Here is a 20512-nt window from a genome sequence, read left to right on the forward strand (position 1 = left end):
CTGATATGTTGATGTCATGCAGTTGAAGGAGTAGGCAATGAGTTTGCTGCAGATAAGATAAGATAAAAGCCTTCACCATCTATGGAAGAGACAATTAATAGTCTCAAATGCACTTCCTATTCACCTACTATGAACTTCCCCAGAGCAGTGTGTGAATATTGCCAGATTCTTTGGCCCTCCCATTGAGCCGTGTCTGATCATAGACACAGAGCACAAAGTGAGACGGGTCACACAGGCAGCGGGGTTGCGCTCTTCCTCACCTCACAGCAGTGAACTTGTTATTTCCATCTGAGCTCACACCGCCCGCCTCCGCTTTCTGTCTGCATCTCTCTCTCTCTCTCTGTCTCGATCTTCATCTCAGGCAGTCAGCCTGGGCCACATCTCCCATGCACTCTCCAGCCTCTGTAAAACCTGCCTGTCTTTTGGATACATGGAGACAACCTGAGCCTCTGGGAATTTGGGGTGAAACAACCGGTTTCGTGAATTAAAACAACAACAACAACTACAACAAAAACAAGAAAACAACAAAAACAAACAGGTTACCACGCCTAGGACAACTTTGATTTCCCTCCGACACCTCGGACTACTTATCCGCCGCATCTCAGGTAGGCAAAATAACTCTAATCATATTCCTGTTGTGCAAGCCTAAACGTGTTGATCCATTGAGAAATAAAGGCATTTGGTAGAAAAGTTGCCGAACAGGCTTTTGAACGTGCGCCAGTTTGAGTGGAAAAACCGAGAAGTCGCACAGACTATTACACCTCATAGAGTTTCAGTGCAGCGTTTACAGCCTGTCACAACCGTGCTGTGGGTTATCTAGAGTGTTGTCATCATTAAAAAAATAAAACACACACACACACACACACACACACACACACACACACACGCATGCAGGCACGTACGCATGCACACGCGCGCGCGCACACACACACACACACACACACACACACACCACATATCCAAAACAAGTCACTTAGACTTTCGGAAGAGCTTTAATGACTGCATGTTTGTCCCCCTTTTACATTACTGGTGCAGGTTACTCACTGGTTTCCTCACATCTTGTAATTAATCGTCACAGTTTTGCCCTCTCTGTTTTTTATGATCGTTGTTCGTTTCTATCAGCAGATCGTGTGGGTTATGAGCGTTTGTCTTGGCCTCTACTGACATCCTCTCGGCTCATGCATGAAGATAGTTATTAGTTTGGTAACACAGTGGCTGGTCGTCTGTCAGCCCCTGGACGTTATCTGGCATTAACAAAATGTCTAGGATTCCAGTCGCAGGTGCAGAAGACAATGGGATCCAGTGAAAGGGAGAATCAGGGAGATACAGGGAGACAGGTCATGTACGGTGCCTTCGCAGAGATGTGACTGTATTCTGTTCATTTATTAGAATGCACTGATCCCAACTTTTTAAATATGATTTTACTTAAACTGGGTTAATTTGACTGTTTAGTCATATGTTTTAAGAAATAGAAAGAAATCCTCCTTTTTAAAATTAAAAAAATACTTGCCACTCCACACTACAACCAATGTGCATTAACTTTTCAAACGTGAAAGTATTATTAATCAGAAAGTGCTCCATAAGAGACAAAATTCAGCCTCTAAGTTTTTTGAAGTAAAATAGGAGATGGTTCACTGCAGCTTCCAAAGGACACACCTGACTGTGCCCTTCTTTTTCAAAATTATACACATTGCACAAACAGCGGGCAGAGCCCGGATATCAAATTCCTATAGGCTTCAGCTATTCTGCAGGACAATGGAGCCTTTATGATGGTTTGTACACCTGAACTGATCGTATCTGTCCATCAGATTTGCTGGCCAGCCAATCCCAGTCCAGCACACTTACAGTAAGCCTGGACGAAGCCCTTGTATGATCACTGAGCCCCATCTAGTGCACAAGGACTGAATTTGAATTGACTGGAATTGACTGACATTGTGTGAAGCCTTAGAGAGATCACACTATTATTTTGGATCCTGTAAACTATAATCATTTATGTGCTAGAGAAATGTGCTGGAACATATATATATATACTGCATGTGCTGCACAATGGAAAGCAAAACACTCTATACAAGTTCAGTGACTCCGGTACTCTATTTGATTTTGGATTGGATTGACTGCACTTTTATTTGCACTCACTTACAGTCTTTGAGTCACTGGCACACGACGTCCGGTAGATTATTTTCCCCTTGCGATGGACAGTTTGGTCTCTCTGACATAAAGTCTGAGTTTGTGGGTTTGCAGGATATAGTCGTGGTTGGTTGTGAATGAAAGGAATCTGGGTCACAATGATACACAGTTCATACATATTTGTTGTTGTGGTTTGTGTACATTTTAGAGAAACCAAAGAGGAATTTACTGATATTTGTCTTAGAGTAACTCCACACAGATCATTTGGACTTTTCATTTAGTGCTAAAATTATAGCAACCATCATATGAATAGAGCGGTCACAAGCAATGGCTGTTACACCTACACACACTGTCTCTTTGGTTAAATGACCAGATTAAAAGCTAGATAAAAAGACATCTAGATTAGCTGCAGAAGATAATATCAGCAAAATGGAAAATCAGTGGGAATCAGTTTGTGTTTCCACTAAAGCATTCATCTCTCATCACTCACAGAAAGTAACAAAGGTGAGTGCAAAGAAATTAAAAACCAAATCTAATGAATTTTTCCTCTATGCCTCTGATATCCCCCCTAAAAGATTGAAGCAACAATACTTAGGTTTAATTATTTTTAAAGACTCCCAAGTTATTGTAGCATCAAATACAGTTGTTAAAAAAGATAAATAAAATAAGGAATAAGAAATGAAAATCAACAAAATCATGGAATGGAATATACATAACAGTGAAGTGTATGAAAAAGCTACATGTGAAAAAGTGCAGATTACCTGAACACTTGCAATCAGTGTCAGTCATTTACCATTGTACTGCCGTGCATTTGATGAGGTTCTTTCCAAAATGTAATCACTCCCTGTTAGTATGAAATGATCTGACAACGGAAACCTGCAATTGTAATCTTTTTCACAAAAATGTAGGTCTTAACATTCATTAATAATTTTGCTAAATGGTGAAAACAATAGGAAGAGCAAGATGATAAAAACTTGTATTTGTTCTTGCGGTGTTGAATAAAGGCTTTCAATACTCACAGTTGTGCAAGGACATGGATTTGTACACTTTCCACTCTATAGAGATCTAGAGACACAGAAACGTTCACATTGGCACTATTTTTAGTACCAATAAATTACAGAAAGTTAGTACTACTTGCTCGATAACTAGTTGGTCCAAATTAAATAATTTTTAGAAATAGTAGACAATATGCTGCAAAAGTCCACAAGTGAATTTATTTGTAGAAACCATTAAAGCACATTCAGTTTCTCATAAAAAATTAAAAAATGAAATTATCATTTCAGAAATTCACAGTAAAAACTCAACATTTGGCCTTTTAAAATGCGGGTTTGGGGTCCATTTAATATTCAGAGTACACTGCAAATAGATTGTATTGGATAGATTGTATATTTGAAAACATCTCTGATATGTTTTCAAATATACAATCTATCCAGTTTAAGTTTAGTCATGCTGTAAATTGTGCACACATATAATCAGTGAAATAAAACTTGTAAGTTGTGGATTATATCTGTATGTCCTTCAGTGACCAAATGATGGTCAAATTATGGCAAATAACAGTAGTAGTCCTGTGATAAGGATGTACGGTTTGAGATACATAAAGATAGATAAAGGCAGCGGTGAACAGTTCAAGTAGTCGGCGGGTGTAATAATGGAAACAAATGTGCTGCTTAGCCCATCAGTCCTACAAGATGGTACGTAGTGTTGTTTGTGTGTCTGCCTCTCTGAAGTCTGCAGTTGGAAAAAAAAGGGAAAATGCAAGGTTTTGTTTTAGAGGACACACACACACACACACACACACACACACACTCACGCACACACAGACGCACAAACACACACACACACACACACACACACACACACACACACCACACAAATGCACACAGACCCACAGACGCACATGTACACACAGACGCACACACACACACACAGACACACACACACACACACACACACACACGCATGCACACTCACTCACACTCATACATTGCTCTAAAAAAGACAATCAACTCCCCTGACCACATTACTATAAACAAAAGCAGCCGACTGAGAAGACTAAAGGAGAATAAGGTAAGAAAACTACTACTCACATCTGGTTTGAAAAGGAGGAAGCAAGGATAAGCTTTCTCGGTAATGAACTCCAAAATAAGAGAAGAGAGAAGAGGAAACATGTATGTGGTTACTCAAGAGGTCTGTGTGCGTGTGATGTGTGCGCGCAGGCGTGTGTGTGTGTGTATTTGTGTATGTGTGTTCAATGTGTGTCTGCATGCACTGTGTACTTCTGCATGAGTGCATGGGTGTGTGTTGGTCTGAGTGCTTGCGGTTTCATCATCTACTGTGAGTGTGGCAGTATATACACACTTGAGATACAAATAATAACTTCAAGTGTTGAAAGAGTGTGATATTTCTGTCTGCCTCCGACGGCATTTGAAATGTAGCCTATCCTTGATTTTGTTCACAGTTTATCTGAGTCTGAAGGGAGCTGAACTTCACTTCAAGATAAGAGTTACATACTGACAGAAATTTTGTAAAACTGATGTTGCTGGCTCAACATTTTTCTTCAATTTAACCAGTATATGTCTGTATGTGCGTTTGTTTGAAGTGCAAGCTGATTTATTTACATGCACGGTGCAGATGAAAATGGTATGCAAAAGTGTGTGTGATTGTGTGTGTTTACATGAGTAATGGCCTCAGATAGCCTTGATTTGCCTAACTGAAGCCTACAAGTCACAAAGCAGGATTATAGGATAACACCTACTCGCCAGACAACATGCAAATGCTAGAGATGCATGGACAGCACGTGTGTGTGTGTGTGTGTGTAGGTGTGTGTGTGTGTGTGTGTCTGTGTGTGTGTGTGTGTGTGTGCGCTCGCGTGTGTATCAGAGAGTGAAATGATGGAGAGAGGAAATCAAGTGGGAGTGAAAAGAAGATAAAGAGAGTAGTAATATGTCTCTGGAAAAGTAAAAAGAGACAGGAGAGGCAAATGGAAAGACGTCAGTTGGTGTAAGGTTAGATGTTTATAAGGGAAACAGATGTAGTGGAGAATGTGTGGGACCCAAATGAGCAAAATCTCACTATACTTTACGAAGACTTGCATTGTTCTTTCACAGATAAGTGTAAATGATCATATTACAGAGGGCATATTAGTTGTAAATGCAAATGCCATGTTTTAATATTGCCTACTTATTTTATCAACCAAAGAATATCCGCCAAGTTAATCACCTTTGCTACAGAGATGATCATGTTATAGTGATCACATTCTGTTATTTATTCAAAGTATTAATTGATGCAGGTTTAACGTTGACCACGTTCACAATCAGACCTGGACTGATAAACTGGCCAGGCCAATATATCCAATATTGCAGACATATTGGTGTTGGTGTCTATGTCAACTGATAAGTAACAATAAATTGCAGTATGCAAATGCCAAACATTTGCCACAACATCAAATTTGCTAATTAACACTATGCACAAACTACAATTAAGGCTGATGGGAATGTCATTCGTTTTGAATATATTTGGTCACAAACCAAAGTGCTGGGCAAATTAAAATGTAATCTACAGCTCTCATCTGCTTACCTGAACCTGCTTTACCTTGATGCAGGAAGAGGAAAAGCCCTCGGAAATAGCATGAAAGAAAAAAAAGAACAGATATCTGCAATACTTGTGTCGAGGCCCATTTTTGGATTTGGTATACTTCCTTTGGTATTGCGGACAACTCACCAAGTTATCTAAGACAACACAATGTCAGCTTGTAGTTCCTCAGAACCCAAGAAAAAAAATCTCATCTTTGTTGCTACTTTCTTCGCAAACACATTTTTGTGCCAATGTTCTATACAGCAGAAATCCCTCAGAGAACAACCACAGATGCCATTCTCTTCAGTTAACCTAAATATAGTATAATGTAATGCAGCCCTATTATCTGTTTTGAGTAAGAGGCAATAGTCAAAGACGGACACACATGCATAATAGTGCCTTGCCTTGAGCATCTCTTTGATCCAGTTGTGGATGCAAAATTACATAAACAAAATAAACATACTGCATAGCCAATTGCCCCTGTTGGTTTTACTACTTTTCAGGGTGTAAGAGATGGAAAACGGGACTTCTGGGTTTTATGATAGTGTGGAGGCGCTGTGGGAGACGGTGGAGAACAAACGCTACGACCTGTGTCGAATCATCTCCCCAGCAAAGCTCACCCCCTACCTCCGCCAGTGCAAAGTCCTGGATGAACAGGACGAGGATGAGATTCTCAACTCCATGCTGCTGGTCTCCAAAGCAAACCGCACAAGTAGGCAGAAGGATGTGTGCTCGTGTGTGTGTGTGTTTGTGTTTTCACTGTGGAGGTGGAACTCTTGTTTTTGTGATGTACTGTTCATGCTAATTTTTCCTCACACCAGGCTGTAAACCAATGAATGATTTGATTTTCTGTTATTACAAACCCTAATTCACTTTGGGTCACACAACAACTTTGGTGATCTAGGAAATTCATAAAAAGGAGGTCCTGCTGTGTTTTTGTGTGTTGAACTTAAAGTATGTTAATAAATCCTCTGTCAGGCCGTCTACTTGACATACTCAACACTAAAGGAGAGCGGGGTTATGTGGCGTTTCTGGAGAGTCTAGAGTTTTACTACCCCGACCTGTACAAGCTGGTCACAGGGAAGGATCCAACACGACGCTTCTCCACCATCGTAGGTGAGACACACACCTTTGGATGCAGACACATACACGTATGGATGGGCATAAACTCTGATGGAACTCGTACATACCGTACAGACACGTTGCATTACAGCTTGACTGATATGGGTTTTAATGGACAATATACTCTATTCTGAACTGAGGCAACCAATGATTTCCGTTCATTACATTGTATTCAGTGACGTGTCTTTTTTGCTGTCGTCTCCTCTGTGCCTGCTGTCTGTATCTCGCTGCAGTGGAGGAGGGTCACGAGGGCCTGACCCAGTTCCTGATGAATGAAGTAATGAAGCTGCAGCAGCAGTCCAAAGTCAAGACCCTGCAGCAGGTTGAGCTCAGCAGGAAGAACTGCACACTGGAGGACGAGCAGAAGAAGCTACGGCTGGCCAATCAGGAGCTCCAGGCCTTCCAACAGAGTAAAAATACATGTTATTATTTTAGGATCATGACATGCAAGACCCCTCCATCTGTGTTAAAAAACAATAATGATAGATACTTGGGTAATGGTTGAGCATTAAATCCAAACCAAAAGCTTATCACTTAGCACTGAAATTGCTAACCTACCAAACGTGCTTGGTTTACCCTGGTCAGTGCACAGCAGTTGAATTTATTAAGGCCCTGTTGCCAGTTGCATTGTCTACCAAAAACCTATTCATGAAACTAGGACACTGTGGTATTTGTTATTATGTCCTGTGTAGTTAAATTCTGCAGCTGGTACACCAGGCACTTTCCCATTTAAACAAATACTAAAGATAATTTGAGAATACTCTTCAGATCAACTCATGTTTCTCTGACAGCTTTTTGCTGTACACTTAAATGAGGAAGATATATGCAGTATTATCGTAAATTTCCTGGTCAGGATGAATTTGCTAAATCTTATTATCCTAAAATTATAACTGTCCTCCTGAAATTGTCCTGAACTTGGTATATCCAAATATTACATTACGGTTTTTTCTAAAAGTCTGTAGTCATTTAGTTTGGCTGTTCTGTTATGTATATGAGGAATTCATAAAGAATAGCTGATGTGCAGACACTTAATAAATGAATGCACTGAAGCCAAACCCAATAAGGTTATTTGTAGGTATAGCCTGTAGGTTTAATCTTCTTTAGTTGAATTATACTTGTGCATTTTGTTTGTGTTCAGTTTTTTGTGATTATGTCCTGTGGATACATATTTGTTAGAAAGAATTTGGGGTTTTTTTTGTATTCAATTTAGATGTTCAGTGGCTGTGAGAAGCTTTGAGGATAATTTAATCATTCTTAATCTTTGTATTATTTTAGATATACAAATACTTCAAATGCTCTAACGAAACTTTTATAAAGATATTTAAAGTTCATCTGAAACAGGTGGGAAAGTATAGCCTGAAATTAGGTGTTAGAAAACAGAACCAGAAAAGCACTGTGACTTTAAAAAAATTCAAAAGTTCAAGATAGTGTTAGGTGTCCTGACATTGAATGACAACAACATAACAGGTAAACAAAAACCCCATATTTAATGCTTGAATTTTTTGTACATCATACTATATTAAATTTAGTATAAAAAAGTAAAAAGTAAGCATAATATTATATACATTTTGCAATGATTGCTACAGCTGACTATAGTCCGGGACATGCAGTATGTGTGCAGCAGGACAACACTGACCATTTACTATCAATGTCTCGCGGTTGGTTCTCCAGGATACAATAAGTTGAGAGAAGAGAGAAACACCTACAGTGATGAGCTTCTGAGAGTGAAGGATGAAAACTACAAACTGGCAATGAGGTACGCCACGCTGAGTGAGGAGAAGAACATGGCAGTGATGAGGAGCCGAGACCTGCAGTTAGAGGTACTGATGGACACGTGAATGTCATTACACTTTGACCTAGCAAAAAAGTGTAAGAAATGATCATTGATTATAAAAGTGACAGTGAGTTCTGAGGAAATCTGGGGATTTGAGGGCATTTATCAGGCAGTGTAACTATATCTTTTTATTCACTCTCTCTGCATGTATAGATTGATCAGCTGAAGCACAGGCTGAACAAGGTGGAGGAGGAGTGTAAGATGGAGAGGAGGCAGAGTCTCAAGCTGAAGAACGACATCGAGAACCGGCCGAAGAGAGAGCAGATCTTTGAGCTGGAAAGAGAGAACGAGATGCTCAAGATCAAACTGCAGGAGCTACAGTCCATCATACAGGTGTGGCCTGTCTGAAACACACACATACACAGGTTCAGTAACCAGCGTAAGAGGTCCCCCAGTGTGTAGCCCTTGGCCTCTGCCTTCTTTGCATTGCATTGCCATATTTACATTTACTAGCAGTGATTCTTATGTTTCACAGTCTTTGACAGAGCAGAACATCTTTTAAAACAACAGCCTTGAGAACCTTTTCACTTTGCCTGCTGCCAAGCTTTATTAGCCCAGCTACACGGCCTAGTGGAGCGTGATTGGATCTCAGATGTGGGCTACTAACAAGCCATCCTCGGCTACACAGTGGATTATTCTCTGCTAATACAAACTCCTGAGAAAAATATCTGGCTCTTTCGCCAGAGCTTTGGCTAAGTGTTCTACTAGCTAGTCACTTAGCTTGTCTGTCTGCTGTTTGGCGCTTGGCAGGTAGCGTACAATGGCTTTATCACAGCTTTTTTGCTGAAAATAGCTGTCTGCTCCTGAAAGGAAGCAAATGAAAAATGGTGACAGTGAACCAAAACAGCAAAGTTGTGGGCCATAAAACCAGAACACTAAAATGCTCTGTAGGGTTGAGGTGAACTGCAAAGTCTGGTGATGATTCTCTGTGGGTTTGTGACTACTCATTTTTTCCACTGTGAATAATGCAGCTTGTTCAAGGTAGATACCAACCATTGTGCGTGTTTGTTTTTAAATCCAGCCTGGTCCCCTACCTGCATCAGACAAGACCATCCTTGACATTTTGGAGCATGACAGACAGGAAGCACTAGAAGACAGACAGGACCTGGTCAACCGCCTTTACAACCTGCACGAAGAAGTTAGACAGGCAGAGGAACTACGAGATAAAGTAACAAACACACCACACAACACACACACACACACACACACACACACACACACACACACACACACACACACACACACACACACACACACACACACACACACACACACACACACACACACGCAAACGTTTGTACTTCTATCTTTGTGTAGACACTGACATAATGCATTCTCTAGCCCCTTACCCTAACTTTAACCATCACAACTAAATGCTTAACCCTAACCCCTGCCCTAACCCAAACCTGATTCTAAATCAAACCCTAAAACCAACTCTTAATCCTCAAACAACCCTTTGAAGGTGTGTCAGAAAGAGAGGACTGGCCAAATGTCCTCACTTTTCCAAAATGTCGTCACTCCAGTGGATTAAAACTCAGACTCTTCACAATGTATAGCCATTCAAGTACACACACACACACACACACACACACACACACACACACACACACACACACACACACACACACACACACACACACACACACACACACACACACAAGCAAGTACTTACTCATAAAGGATTTAACGTACGCAGAATTTAGACAAGTGGTCTCATGACTAAGTGGTTGCTTGTTTGAATCTTTGTGTGTGTGTGTGTGTTATCGAATGTATGATTGTGTGGACCTGTATGGATGTGAAGCAGAGTCAGACTGGGAACAAAGAAAGGGTTGCAAAAACACACCCAAGAGACCCATGAACAGAAAGCCTTATGCCCCTGAGACCATCTGAGAAAAACACACCCTGTGCAGAAACCCCCATCTCAGACTTCTTTCTCTATGTAATCTGGTCTTTCTACTATCTCCCTCTTTGTTTCTTTTCCCCCCTTTCTACCTTTCTTTGCCAAATAAACTCTTAAAAACTGGTGTTGGTGGTGTGTGTGTGTGTGTGTGTGTGTGTGTGTGTGTGTGTGTGTGTGTGTGTGTGCGCGTGTGTGTGTGTTTGTGTGTGTGCGTGTGTGTGTTTGTGTGTGTGCAGTATCTGGAGGAGAAGGAGGAGCTGGAGCTGAAGTGCTCAACACTGCAGAAGGACTGTGAGATGTATCGCAACCGCATGGACACCATCACCATACAGCTAGACGAAGTGGAGAAGGAGCGGGACCAGGTGAAAACAATCATACACACACGCACCCACGCACGCACACACACACACACACACACACACACACACACACACACACACACACACACACACACACACACACACACACACGCACAGATCTTTGCAACTGCACATTGTGACCATTCACATTTTGCCTGTTTTTGTGTGTGATTATATGTGCATGTTTTGCTGTTGCTTACCGCCACTACAGGCATTTCGAACCAGAGACGAGGCCCAGCACCAGTTCTCCCAGAGTCTGATTGACAAAGACAAATATCGCAAGCAGATCAGAGAGCTGGAGGAGAAGAGCGATGAACTCCAAATTGAGATTGTACGGAAAGAGGCCAAGCTGGTCACCCTGGAGTCTCGTCTACGAAGGATGTCCAAGGACATTGTTTTAGACCAGGTTAGACACAGCAGAGTAAATGACCGTATACGGTTACTGCATATAATCTCATCTCACCTTTTAAAAGTTGCTGATGTTTTCATGAAATTTTCCTAATTTTTTTGTGTCTGTTTTTAGCAGAGTCTGCCAAGGGACCTGCCTCCACCCATCATCTCTAAGGGGGAGGAGTTTAAACCTGTCTCTGGCCAATCAGGATGGTCCAGCGATGAGTCGCCAGAGGAGAAGGTCTTGTCTGAGGAGCCTCGGCTCAAACGCAGACCTAACCTTAAAGCAGGGGTCAGCCACTGTCCACTACTCACACCTACTTATTTACTTATTGGAGAATTTGGCAAAGTTAAAGTTTAAGATTAACATTTAAGTGTAACCGTCAAGTGATCACATAATTGATCGCACATGCACTGTGCAGGAACAGCCTATCCAAGACAAGGCTTTACCCAACATCTGCCATATTGTTATTTCTCTGTTTATTTTATTTGTGTGATTTCCAGTAGCGATTTACATTTGAAATGAACTGCAATCTAATATATTTATAATTTATAAATAGGGATTACATTCTATACTTAACCAACGTAAGAAACCTCAAGCTCTCTTAAACCTAACAGCATTTTTAAGTTGCAAGAAATTTGATAAATAGCTTTTATCTCAAGTATGCAAGTAGGAATAAATGTGACGGGCTTTATAGTCACCGGCAATATATATAGAGAGACTATTTTTTTGAATGGTAAATGCCATTTAGCATTGTCAGAGCCATTTGTCAATAGGATGCTACAAGTAAAATGTGTTTTAAGTCTAAAATAAAGATCTTTATGTTTTATCTTTTAGAACAGAGTTAAATCTCCAGTCTGTGTACCCAAAGACAGTCAAGTAAACTCAGAAGCAACTCACCCTGCAGGTAACTATCATATGTTTCATTCATATATTCAACCCTAAAAATGACACATCCTTTGTCCAAGTTTATCCACATTTGTCTACAACTTTCAGCTCTGTCAGTCAACGGAGGAGATTTTCTGGAAATTCAGATGTCAAATCCGCGCCTCAACAGCAGCTCCCTCCCTCCCTCCCCCATCTTCCCGATGTCCCCTACATATCCTCCTTGCTCGGCTCCCCCACTCTCCTCCTCCTGCCCCTTTCCCTCACCACTTCCTTTCACCATGGTGGAGGCGGGCAGCAGGCCGAATATGGTGAGGTCCAGAGTTTTATCTGTTAGGTCAACGCAGAAAAAATAATGCATCTCTTTATTATTGGGAGACTGCAGTGTCGTGTCACTTTGTTCCATGTTTGGTAAAACTGGTTAACCGTTTTGTTAAGTTTCCGAGTCAGTAATGTCAACTTCTGCTTTGTTCACTCTTGTTCACATCTCCAGCTGCGTTACCGTAACGACAGCATCCTGTCCACACTCCCTGAACCACCTGAAACAGGATCGCTGTACCGCAGAGAGAGGGAGAAAGAACATGACTTCCACCCCCGCAGGTAGTCACAACCTTTTATCATGTCAGCTAATCAAAGTGGTGCACATATAGTATATAGTATTTAATAAATCAGTCAGTTAGTCTTTACCAGTCATGTCAGTGGAGATGGTTATATGCCAACCTATTTTCATCCTTTTTTATGAATATGATCTGGATTGTATTTAATTTCCTGTTATGAAAAGCTTCAAAATAGTCTGATGTTTGGTCTCTTTTAGCCTCTTGGACTTTGATAGTGACAACATGGAGATGGAGATTGGTAAAGTACACTATTACAAATATCCCAAAATCACACTAATTATGTTTTTGATCCGAATGTCTGTATTTATCATGTTTGCCTGTTTTTTAATGAAGCTATTTGCTATTCTGTCTCTTTTCTGTCTATTTCTGTCCGTCTCTTCTCTCCTTAGTGGACGAAGTGCAGCGTGGTCCTCCTTCTGTCCACTCATCTTCCTCATCCCATCAGTCAGAAGGAATGGACACTTATGACCTGGAGCAGGTCAACAATATCCTCAGGAAACTCTCTTTGGAGAGGTACAGCACAAACACTCATGCACTCACGTACACTTTGTGTATCGTTGTAAGACACACATACTAATAAACATCTTTCACTGTCCACTGTCACACTTGTTTGCGTGTTTGTGTGTGTGTGTGTGTGTGTGTGTGTGTGTGTTTGTGTCTCTGCGGAAATATGTTTTGTGTATGTCTGTATGCAGGCCGTTCCGTCCGTCTCTGTCCTCCCTCTCTAGGATCAGCTCTTCCTTGAAGCCGGTGCAGGAGCTGTCGTTGCAAGGGGACAATCTTTTGAAGGATATCACTCTGGTTGGGGGCAATGACAGCGGGATTTTCATTTCAGCTGTCCAGTCAGGTTCCATCGCAGAGAAGGCAGGGCTACGAGAGGGTCACCACCTCCTTTTGGTAAGTAGTCTACTGCTGAAACATCAAACAGCCGTACTCACTGCATGGGTTGAACCCCACCTTCACACAGATTGTAAGATGAATAAAAGCTCACTGAAGTGTATTTTTGTCCAAGTAGAACCATTGACTGTACAAAAAGAAGAGAACTAGTAAGAGCTTTCAACGTGCGTGGACAGTTTCAGAAGAAAAAGGAACGCTAAAACTAACAGAAAACTTTACTTTTTCAACAGCCGTTTATTTTTATATATCCAGATGCATGATTGTTTTGTTCATTCCCATGTATAATAACCATCTTCTGTAAGTGAGGGACTAATTTGCCAAAATTAAACACAACATACCAAAAACACGAATGCATTATTCATCTGTCATGTGCTGTGATTGGCTGACCAGCTTGAGGGTTGCATACGTGGGGAGAGCCAAAGCATTTCATTGGATACCAGCACTCAGGAAGAAGCCCATTGGACGCTGCAGCACTGCTCTGGACCAGTCCAGCTGCATTATCGAGCCAACTATGACTGTAAGTTTTGGTTTTTATTGGACTTACACTGTTTGTGTAATATTCATATACTGTATATTCAAATGTATGTGTTTTTCAGCTTACCGTCGTCTTCAGAGGGACCTAGCAGATGGCACACTGGCTTCTGGCGACTCCTTCTACATACGGGTCAACCTCAACATCTCTGGCCAATCAGACAACTGCTCCTTGAGCGTGCGCTGTGACGAGGTGGTGCACGTCCTAGACACCAGGTACCAGGGACGCTGTGAGTGGCTGTGCGCCCGTGTTGACCCCTACAACGGCTCCGACCAGGTCGAGCGCGGCACCCTACCCAGCAACTCACGGTACAAAGCGGATCTTTTAGGAATAAAGGCACTGACATTCTTACATATAGGATGAGAGTCTGATGAAACACTTTTTTTTTCTGATGTGTACATTTAAAGCACATGTTACAAACCAGCGTGTTGTCTTAGACAATTTAAATGCTGGAAGTGTTTGACTACCATGCATCTGTTCTGCTTTAGTACCTCATGATCTTGAGCATGATGCAAAAGTGATGAACAGTTGAGCAACAGTTGAGCAACCATGCAAAGTGTACCAGCTTAAGGGGTCTGCATCTGCTTTCAGGATGGAAAGTTTCACTAACTGTCCTGACGAAGCAGCAAAATCCACCAACACACACATACACACAATTAAACCCTTGCACATTTTTCTCACTTGAGCCCCACAATCTGTTTGAGGACAACAAGAAGCACAGGGAGCAGATTTGAGGGAGGACAGGCTCTTAAATGATAATACAAGTTGTTTTTACTTTGGTAATTATGTCAAAATTATGTGATCGACAAATTTATGAAGACTTGTGTATGTGTGTGCAAATGTGTGTGAGTGTAGGGCCCAGCAGCTGCTTTTGGTAAAGATTCAGAAGTTAGTCTATCGAGGGGGGAAAGAAGAAAATGAAACTCACCGCAACAATAGGGTAAGTAACAGTCTAGACTATTTTATCTTTTTTTTATCTTAGTTAAAAAAACACATATTTGAATCTGTGGAATTAATATACCTACACGTTCCTATTTAACTAAAGCAAAAAGGCTCAAGCAACTCCCCTGGGGCACGTGGTAAGTATTGTGGTTGGCAGTGTTTGAAGGATGTAAAGTGAGTAAGGGAACATTTTTTTTGCAGCTGTGTTATCAAGTCCTCATCGTTAGGACACCTGTATAGAGGGGTTTAAACAGGGGGAGAAGGTATGACCTTCAGACTCTTTCACATCTCTCAAACATGATGCATTGTAATGTGCATTGTAATGTGCATTGCACTGTGCAAGTACATGCCAAAACAGACCACTATTTAGCAAATAAGGAATATTTTAGTCACAGACAAGGACTGTAGTACATGGGTAACTAGTTATTCTACACAAAGTAAAAGGCTGAAAAATGTTAAACAAAGGTTTACCGTCTGGTACTGTTATTCATGCTGACCACATATATTCATAGGTATCGACAGGGCAATTTAAGCAATGTTTGTGGTCTAAAACATAAGGAGTTGCATTAATTCTAGGTGTAGTTGGTGTGTAGCCCTGAAATCATTTTGTCATTGGAATCTGCATTATACACCAAATTTGTAGCAGGTCTAATTCCTCTGTAGTTGGTACAATTTTCGGTTGATATTTTTTTAACCTAAAGTCTTTAAATTACAAGCTGTGTCTATGTGTCTGTGCAGAGCAATTTACAGCCAGAGGAATCCAGCCCCTTGCCTGATCCTAAAGCCAGCCCACGCTTGTCTAGAGCCAGCATCTTCCTCACTCAGATACTACAGGTAATGAAGTGCAAACAAAACCTCCAGGTGTTCAGTGTCTAAGTCTGTTGAGCGCAATGGCGAACCCATGCTACAGCCTGCAGGTTCAGACTTCCTGAAACATGAATATAACCTCACAACCTAAAAAAACCTTGACCTTATACCAACAATACTGAGGAATATATAACTTGAGTTCTTTTTGCAGAATTTTGGGTAAAGCTGTTTTCCTAAAATGAATGTGTGGAATTGAACAAAGCTGTTTATCTAAGATGTGTCCAATAATATGGTACTTTTTTGTGTCTGCTTTGGTATGTAGTTTGTCAGCAGAGTGGATATCAAGTACAAGCGAATGAACAGCAATGAGCGCGTGAGGATCATCAACTCAGGCAGCACAACACTACCAAGACAAGGCTTTGAGACACTTAGACCAGAGGGTGAGTACAATGGTGCAGGGGTGACAAAACTCTGTATGAGCAACAACAAAAAAACAGCTAGAAAAAGCTCAATTTTCTGAAGAAAAGTTATGTGTTTTGCTGCTAAAAATCTACAGTTAAAACACTTGAAATAATTCAAAAGTGGAAACAGTTGAAGTTGTATTTAAATTGGTAGACAGCATACAAATACTGAAAACGGTTGAATTAGCAGTTCAAATGGAACTCCTGAAAGGAGTTTAATTTTCAGTTTAAGTGTAAGCACTGAGTGAAGCTGGAATATCAGTTGAAACTGTTGCATTTGCAGTTAAAGTGAAAGCTCTGAGGTGTGTTCGCTGCAAGCAGTTGAAGTATAAGATATGAAAGTAGATGAACAGTCAGCTGAAAAATTAAACAGCAAAGACAAAGTTGTCAGAGAAGGTGCAAAAGATGATAATAAATTAAGTGAACTGAACATTTTAAAGTTTGAATGAAGTTTCTAGAGAAAAGTGTAAGGAGGTTGGAGCCCCCTAAAAAGTGTCAACAAGAGGAAAAATACAAATAAATAATTAAATATGAGAATATAATTGTGCATCGCTGAAGACAAGAACAATAGTTATATTATGTGAAAACCATTGTTTTATTATATTGTGTATGGTCCTAAAACAAAATGAATTTTGTGTAAATATCCAGTCTGATTCCATATACATAAGGTATATTATGGTTTTTACATGTAAATGACTTTGCACATTCAAAAGCAAGGTTAACTAAAGCTTAAAATTTCTTGATCAGAAATGTGTACCTCTTTTTGTATGTGTGGTGACTTGGCTGTAAACAGATGCTGCTGACCAAGATAATGAGCTGAGCAGGAGTTTGAACCTGATTCCCTACAGTCCCGTCACCCCCCAGAAGACCCAGAGGAGAAGACCAGTCCTATTCACTCCCACTGCTCTGGCCAAAACCATTATTCAGAAAATACTTAACATGGGGGGAGCCATGGATTTTAACATCTGCAAACCAGGTCAGTGTTTGATGGGAATAAGCAAGCCCACTGCAAAACATGTCATCTTAATGTCCTCACAAGGACTATTTCCACCTCATTGTTGTATCCCCAGTGTGTTCACCTATTGTGAATCACAGATAGAAAAGATAGTGGATAACAAGTAGTTTCAGGGAGAAAGGAGAGAGAAGGGAGCTAATATCAGGATTCGGGTCAGGTATTGTACTACACTGCGGCGTAAATGTTACGGAGTGTAACCAGAGAAAAAGGAGGAGCAGGATGGAAGATGGCTCGGCTGATAATTAGACTGATGATGATATTGATGATGAAAATGACACAGAGGAGATTAACTCTCCATTTAGAGATATTGGTAATAAAAGTTGGTTGTACTGTCAAGCCCACAGAGCGTCAGCACTCCGGTCTCATTACAAACCAAATGCTCCCAGGACAGGGGGGTCAGACAGAGTCGAACATCTGGCAAACCAAGAGACTGTGTGATGTCTTGATTATGTGGAGATTCCCCAGGGCAAGAATCTCAAAAGTTTCTGTTCCTCTTGTGTGCTAAATGTGCTTTGGTGATCATTAACATACGAACACATTTTTTTTCCTGTGTCTTTTATAGCCAAAATTTAAATTAAATATTTTTCCCTTCTATTCTACTTGGTTGTGTAGACACCCTGACCAAAGAGGAGTTTCATCTGAAACAGAATGTGGAGCCCTTTATTCACTACAAAGAGAAACATGCCACATTTGAATGCATCACCCGAGAAAACATAGAGGCTGTCGCTGCCAAGGTAGGTTATTTTTGACAAGTGTGCGGTTGTGTGCTTGTGTGTGTTTGTGTGTGTGTGCACATGCATTTATTGTATGTGTGAATTTGTTTGATTCTTTAAAAAATGTCCCTCACAATTAGAAGTGTTTACACTACAGGGCAGTTTGAAATACCTCTCTCATGTCTGTATGGGAAATATGTAGCTGGTACCACTAGCTGGCAAGCTTAGTTTAGCATAAATACTGGAAACATGGTTAAAACTGCTAGATTAGCTGTAATCTCATTAGCTGTAAAACTCATTTTTCCATCCGTCACCAGGGGAAACACTGCCTGCTGGAGGCTGAGCTGAGTTGCGTCAAAGACCTACTACGGAGAGAAATCTACCCGATCATCATCTATGTCAAGATCTGCGAGAAAAATGTCAAGAAGTTACGGTAAGCCTAACAATACCTCACTTACTCTCACATGTTTACCCAGCACCTCGTACCCACAGCTGCAAACCACACTTCTTTTTCCAAATGCAACTACACATCAATCCTTTCATGAGAGTTTGACTCCAGGCAGGAGATGAGATTGAGCCAACTAAAGGACGAGTCTGCTGTTTGACTCTTTTAAACAGTTTAAAAGCATTTATATATGAGGTTTAATGCACATTGAAATCTAGCAGCCTGCAAACAATGGGTCTGAACTCTTACCGGTAACAGGAGTAGCAGAACAGCTTGTTCCTGTATACAAAGGTTGAGAATTGTGCATCTTACTCATAATAAAACATGGTCTCTGGCTGCATTTCAGTCTAGTTTATTGATGATAATGCCAGAGGAGACACATTCTTTCTGGTGGATTGTATCTTTAAAGACAATCAGTATGGAAACCCAGTATTGTCAGTGTAATCTTTCTGAGAATGACAACAAAGCACACAGACCACTGTTGCAGAGTGTTCTAGAGGATCTCATCAGAGATACTGGGTTCCAAACATTACCACACTCACCACTACAGCGCTACTTCCTTCCTGTTTCCTGTCCACACAGGAAGCTGCCTCTGCGCGTGGAGTCGGAGGAGGAGTTTGTGAAGTTGTATCGGGCAAAAGAGAAGGAGCTGGAAGGCATTCCTTGCCTCTACGCCAGCCTGGAGCCCGAGGCCTGGGCAGGGACGGACGACCTCATCAGGGTCATCAAAGACCGAATACTAGAGGAGCAGAAGAAGACAGTCTGGGTGGAGCAAGACCTCCTGTAGACAAACACACACAGACACACACAAGAGCCTGTACATGAAAATAAACATGTAGCTGAGCACTATAAAACACACAAAAAAACCCATGTACATCATGCTTTAATGCATATACTGTATATTTATGCTCAGACTCAGTAATGCACACTCAAATTATTGTAGTCTTAAAATAAATGCATTATATATTTTGTAAATGTGTGCCTTTCCTTTACAGAAATAAACAGATTGAAAAGATAGAGAAGGGTCCTTATTTCTTAAAAGCGCTTCTGTGGGCTGCACTTTCACATTCTGTTCTTAACTCAGGTTACACTGATCTCTAGTGGCTACCTTTAGGTCTTCACACCTTACTGCACTCAATACAAATCAAAACATATGATATATTATACATATATATATATATATATATATATATATATATATATATAAAGAGAGAGAGAGAGAGAATTGTAAAATAAAAATAATGGCTACTATTTGAATACAGTAAAATAGCATATAATTTAACATTTAAAGTTTTAGAGAACACATTAGAAATTTGCACCATGGATAATGAGAATATAGCTGAAAGATTTAAATGCAAGGGTTTTAAAGATCCAGTCAGTAGTTTTTTCTGTCTTTTTTCTTCTATTTCTTTTTTTCTATTTGTATGAACCAATATCTCCCCTGTGACCCCTCGTCACCAGTTGAATGTCGACATGTTGTGAGCAGTTAAGTCAACCCTTTATCGGGGTCCTGACCCCCAAGTTGGGAACCACTGATGTAAACCAACCTCTAACGCCATTGGAAAGCATGTACTGTATACATCAACTTAAATTTAAGCTGTTAATTGGAGTTAGTCTGTGTTTTAAAAGGGCTGTCCATCAATATGGAAAGTGTGACCAGGTTCTTCTCCTTGTGATTTGAAGTTTTGAGGTTGGGCTATCACGATTAGTGCTTTGAAATCCATCTGTGATACTCTTTGCACTGAAGCTGCTCATTGATATTACTTTTTTTCACGCAAATGAATCATATTCATTATTGTAAGATTTAAAAAGGCTTATTTTAAAACTCAAAAGCTGTTACCTTTAAGATTGCCAGAAGTGACCATCACTTAATAAAATTGCTGAGCAAAAGC

The 20512-nt window shown here is 40.6% G+C and overlaps 1 protein-coding gene across 2 annotated transcripts; it reads left to right on the top strand.

Annotated features, from left to right (window-relative positions):
* The first annotated feature begins 252 nt into the window (after positions 1 to 252).
* Positions 253 to 19603, top strand: card11 (caspase recruitment domain family, member 11). 2 transcript variants are annotated; one of them, XM_040120070.1, is made up of 25 exons: positions 253 to 605; positions 6204 to 6412; positions 6679 to 6816; positions 7056 to 7232; positions 8494 to 8642; positions 8810 to 8989; positions 9678 to 9824; positions 10793 to 10918; positions 11127 to 11321; positions 11439 to 11597; positions 12144 to 12213; positions 12303 to 12502; positions 12685 to 12791; positions 13006 to 13046; positions 13198 to 13321; positions 13504 to 13705; positions 14096 to 14222; positions 14302 to 14545; positions 15093 to 15177; positions 15918 to 16013; positions 16309 to 16426; positions 17241 to 17423; positions 18075 to 18196; positions 18493 to 18608; positions 19203 to 19603. In XM_040120070.1, the coding sequence occupies exons 2-25, from the start codon at positions 6214 to 6216 to the stop codon at positions 19405 to 19407; spliced, it is 3510 nt and encodes a 1169-aa protein (XP_039976004.1). In that variant the 5' UTR covers positions 253 to 605; positions 6204 to 6213; the 3' UTR covers positions 19408 to 19603. The 2 variants fall into 2 exon arrangements, with proteins under 2 accessions (XP_039976004.1, XP_039976012.1); XM_040120078.1 differs by having other exon boundaries at positions 11442 to 11597.
* The last annotated feature ends 909 nt before the right edge of the window (positions 19604 to 20512 follow it).

This window comes from Xiphias gladius, chromosome 3 (assembly GCF_016859285.1).
Source record: "Xiphias gladius isolate SHS-SW01 ecotype Sanya breed wild chromosome 3, ASM1685928v1, whole genome shotgun sequence".
Lineage (NCBI taxonomy): Eukaryota > Metazoa > Chordata > Actinopteri > Istiophoriformes > Xiphiidae > Xiphias > Xiphias gladius.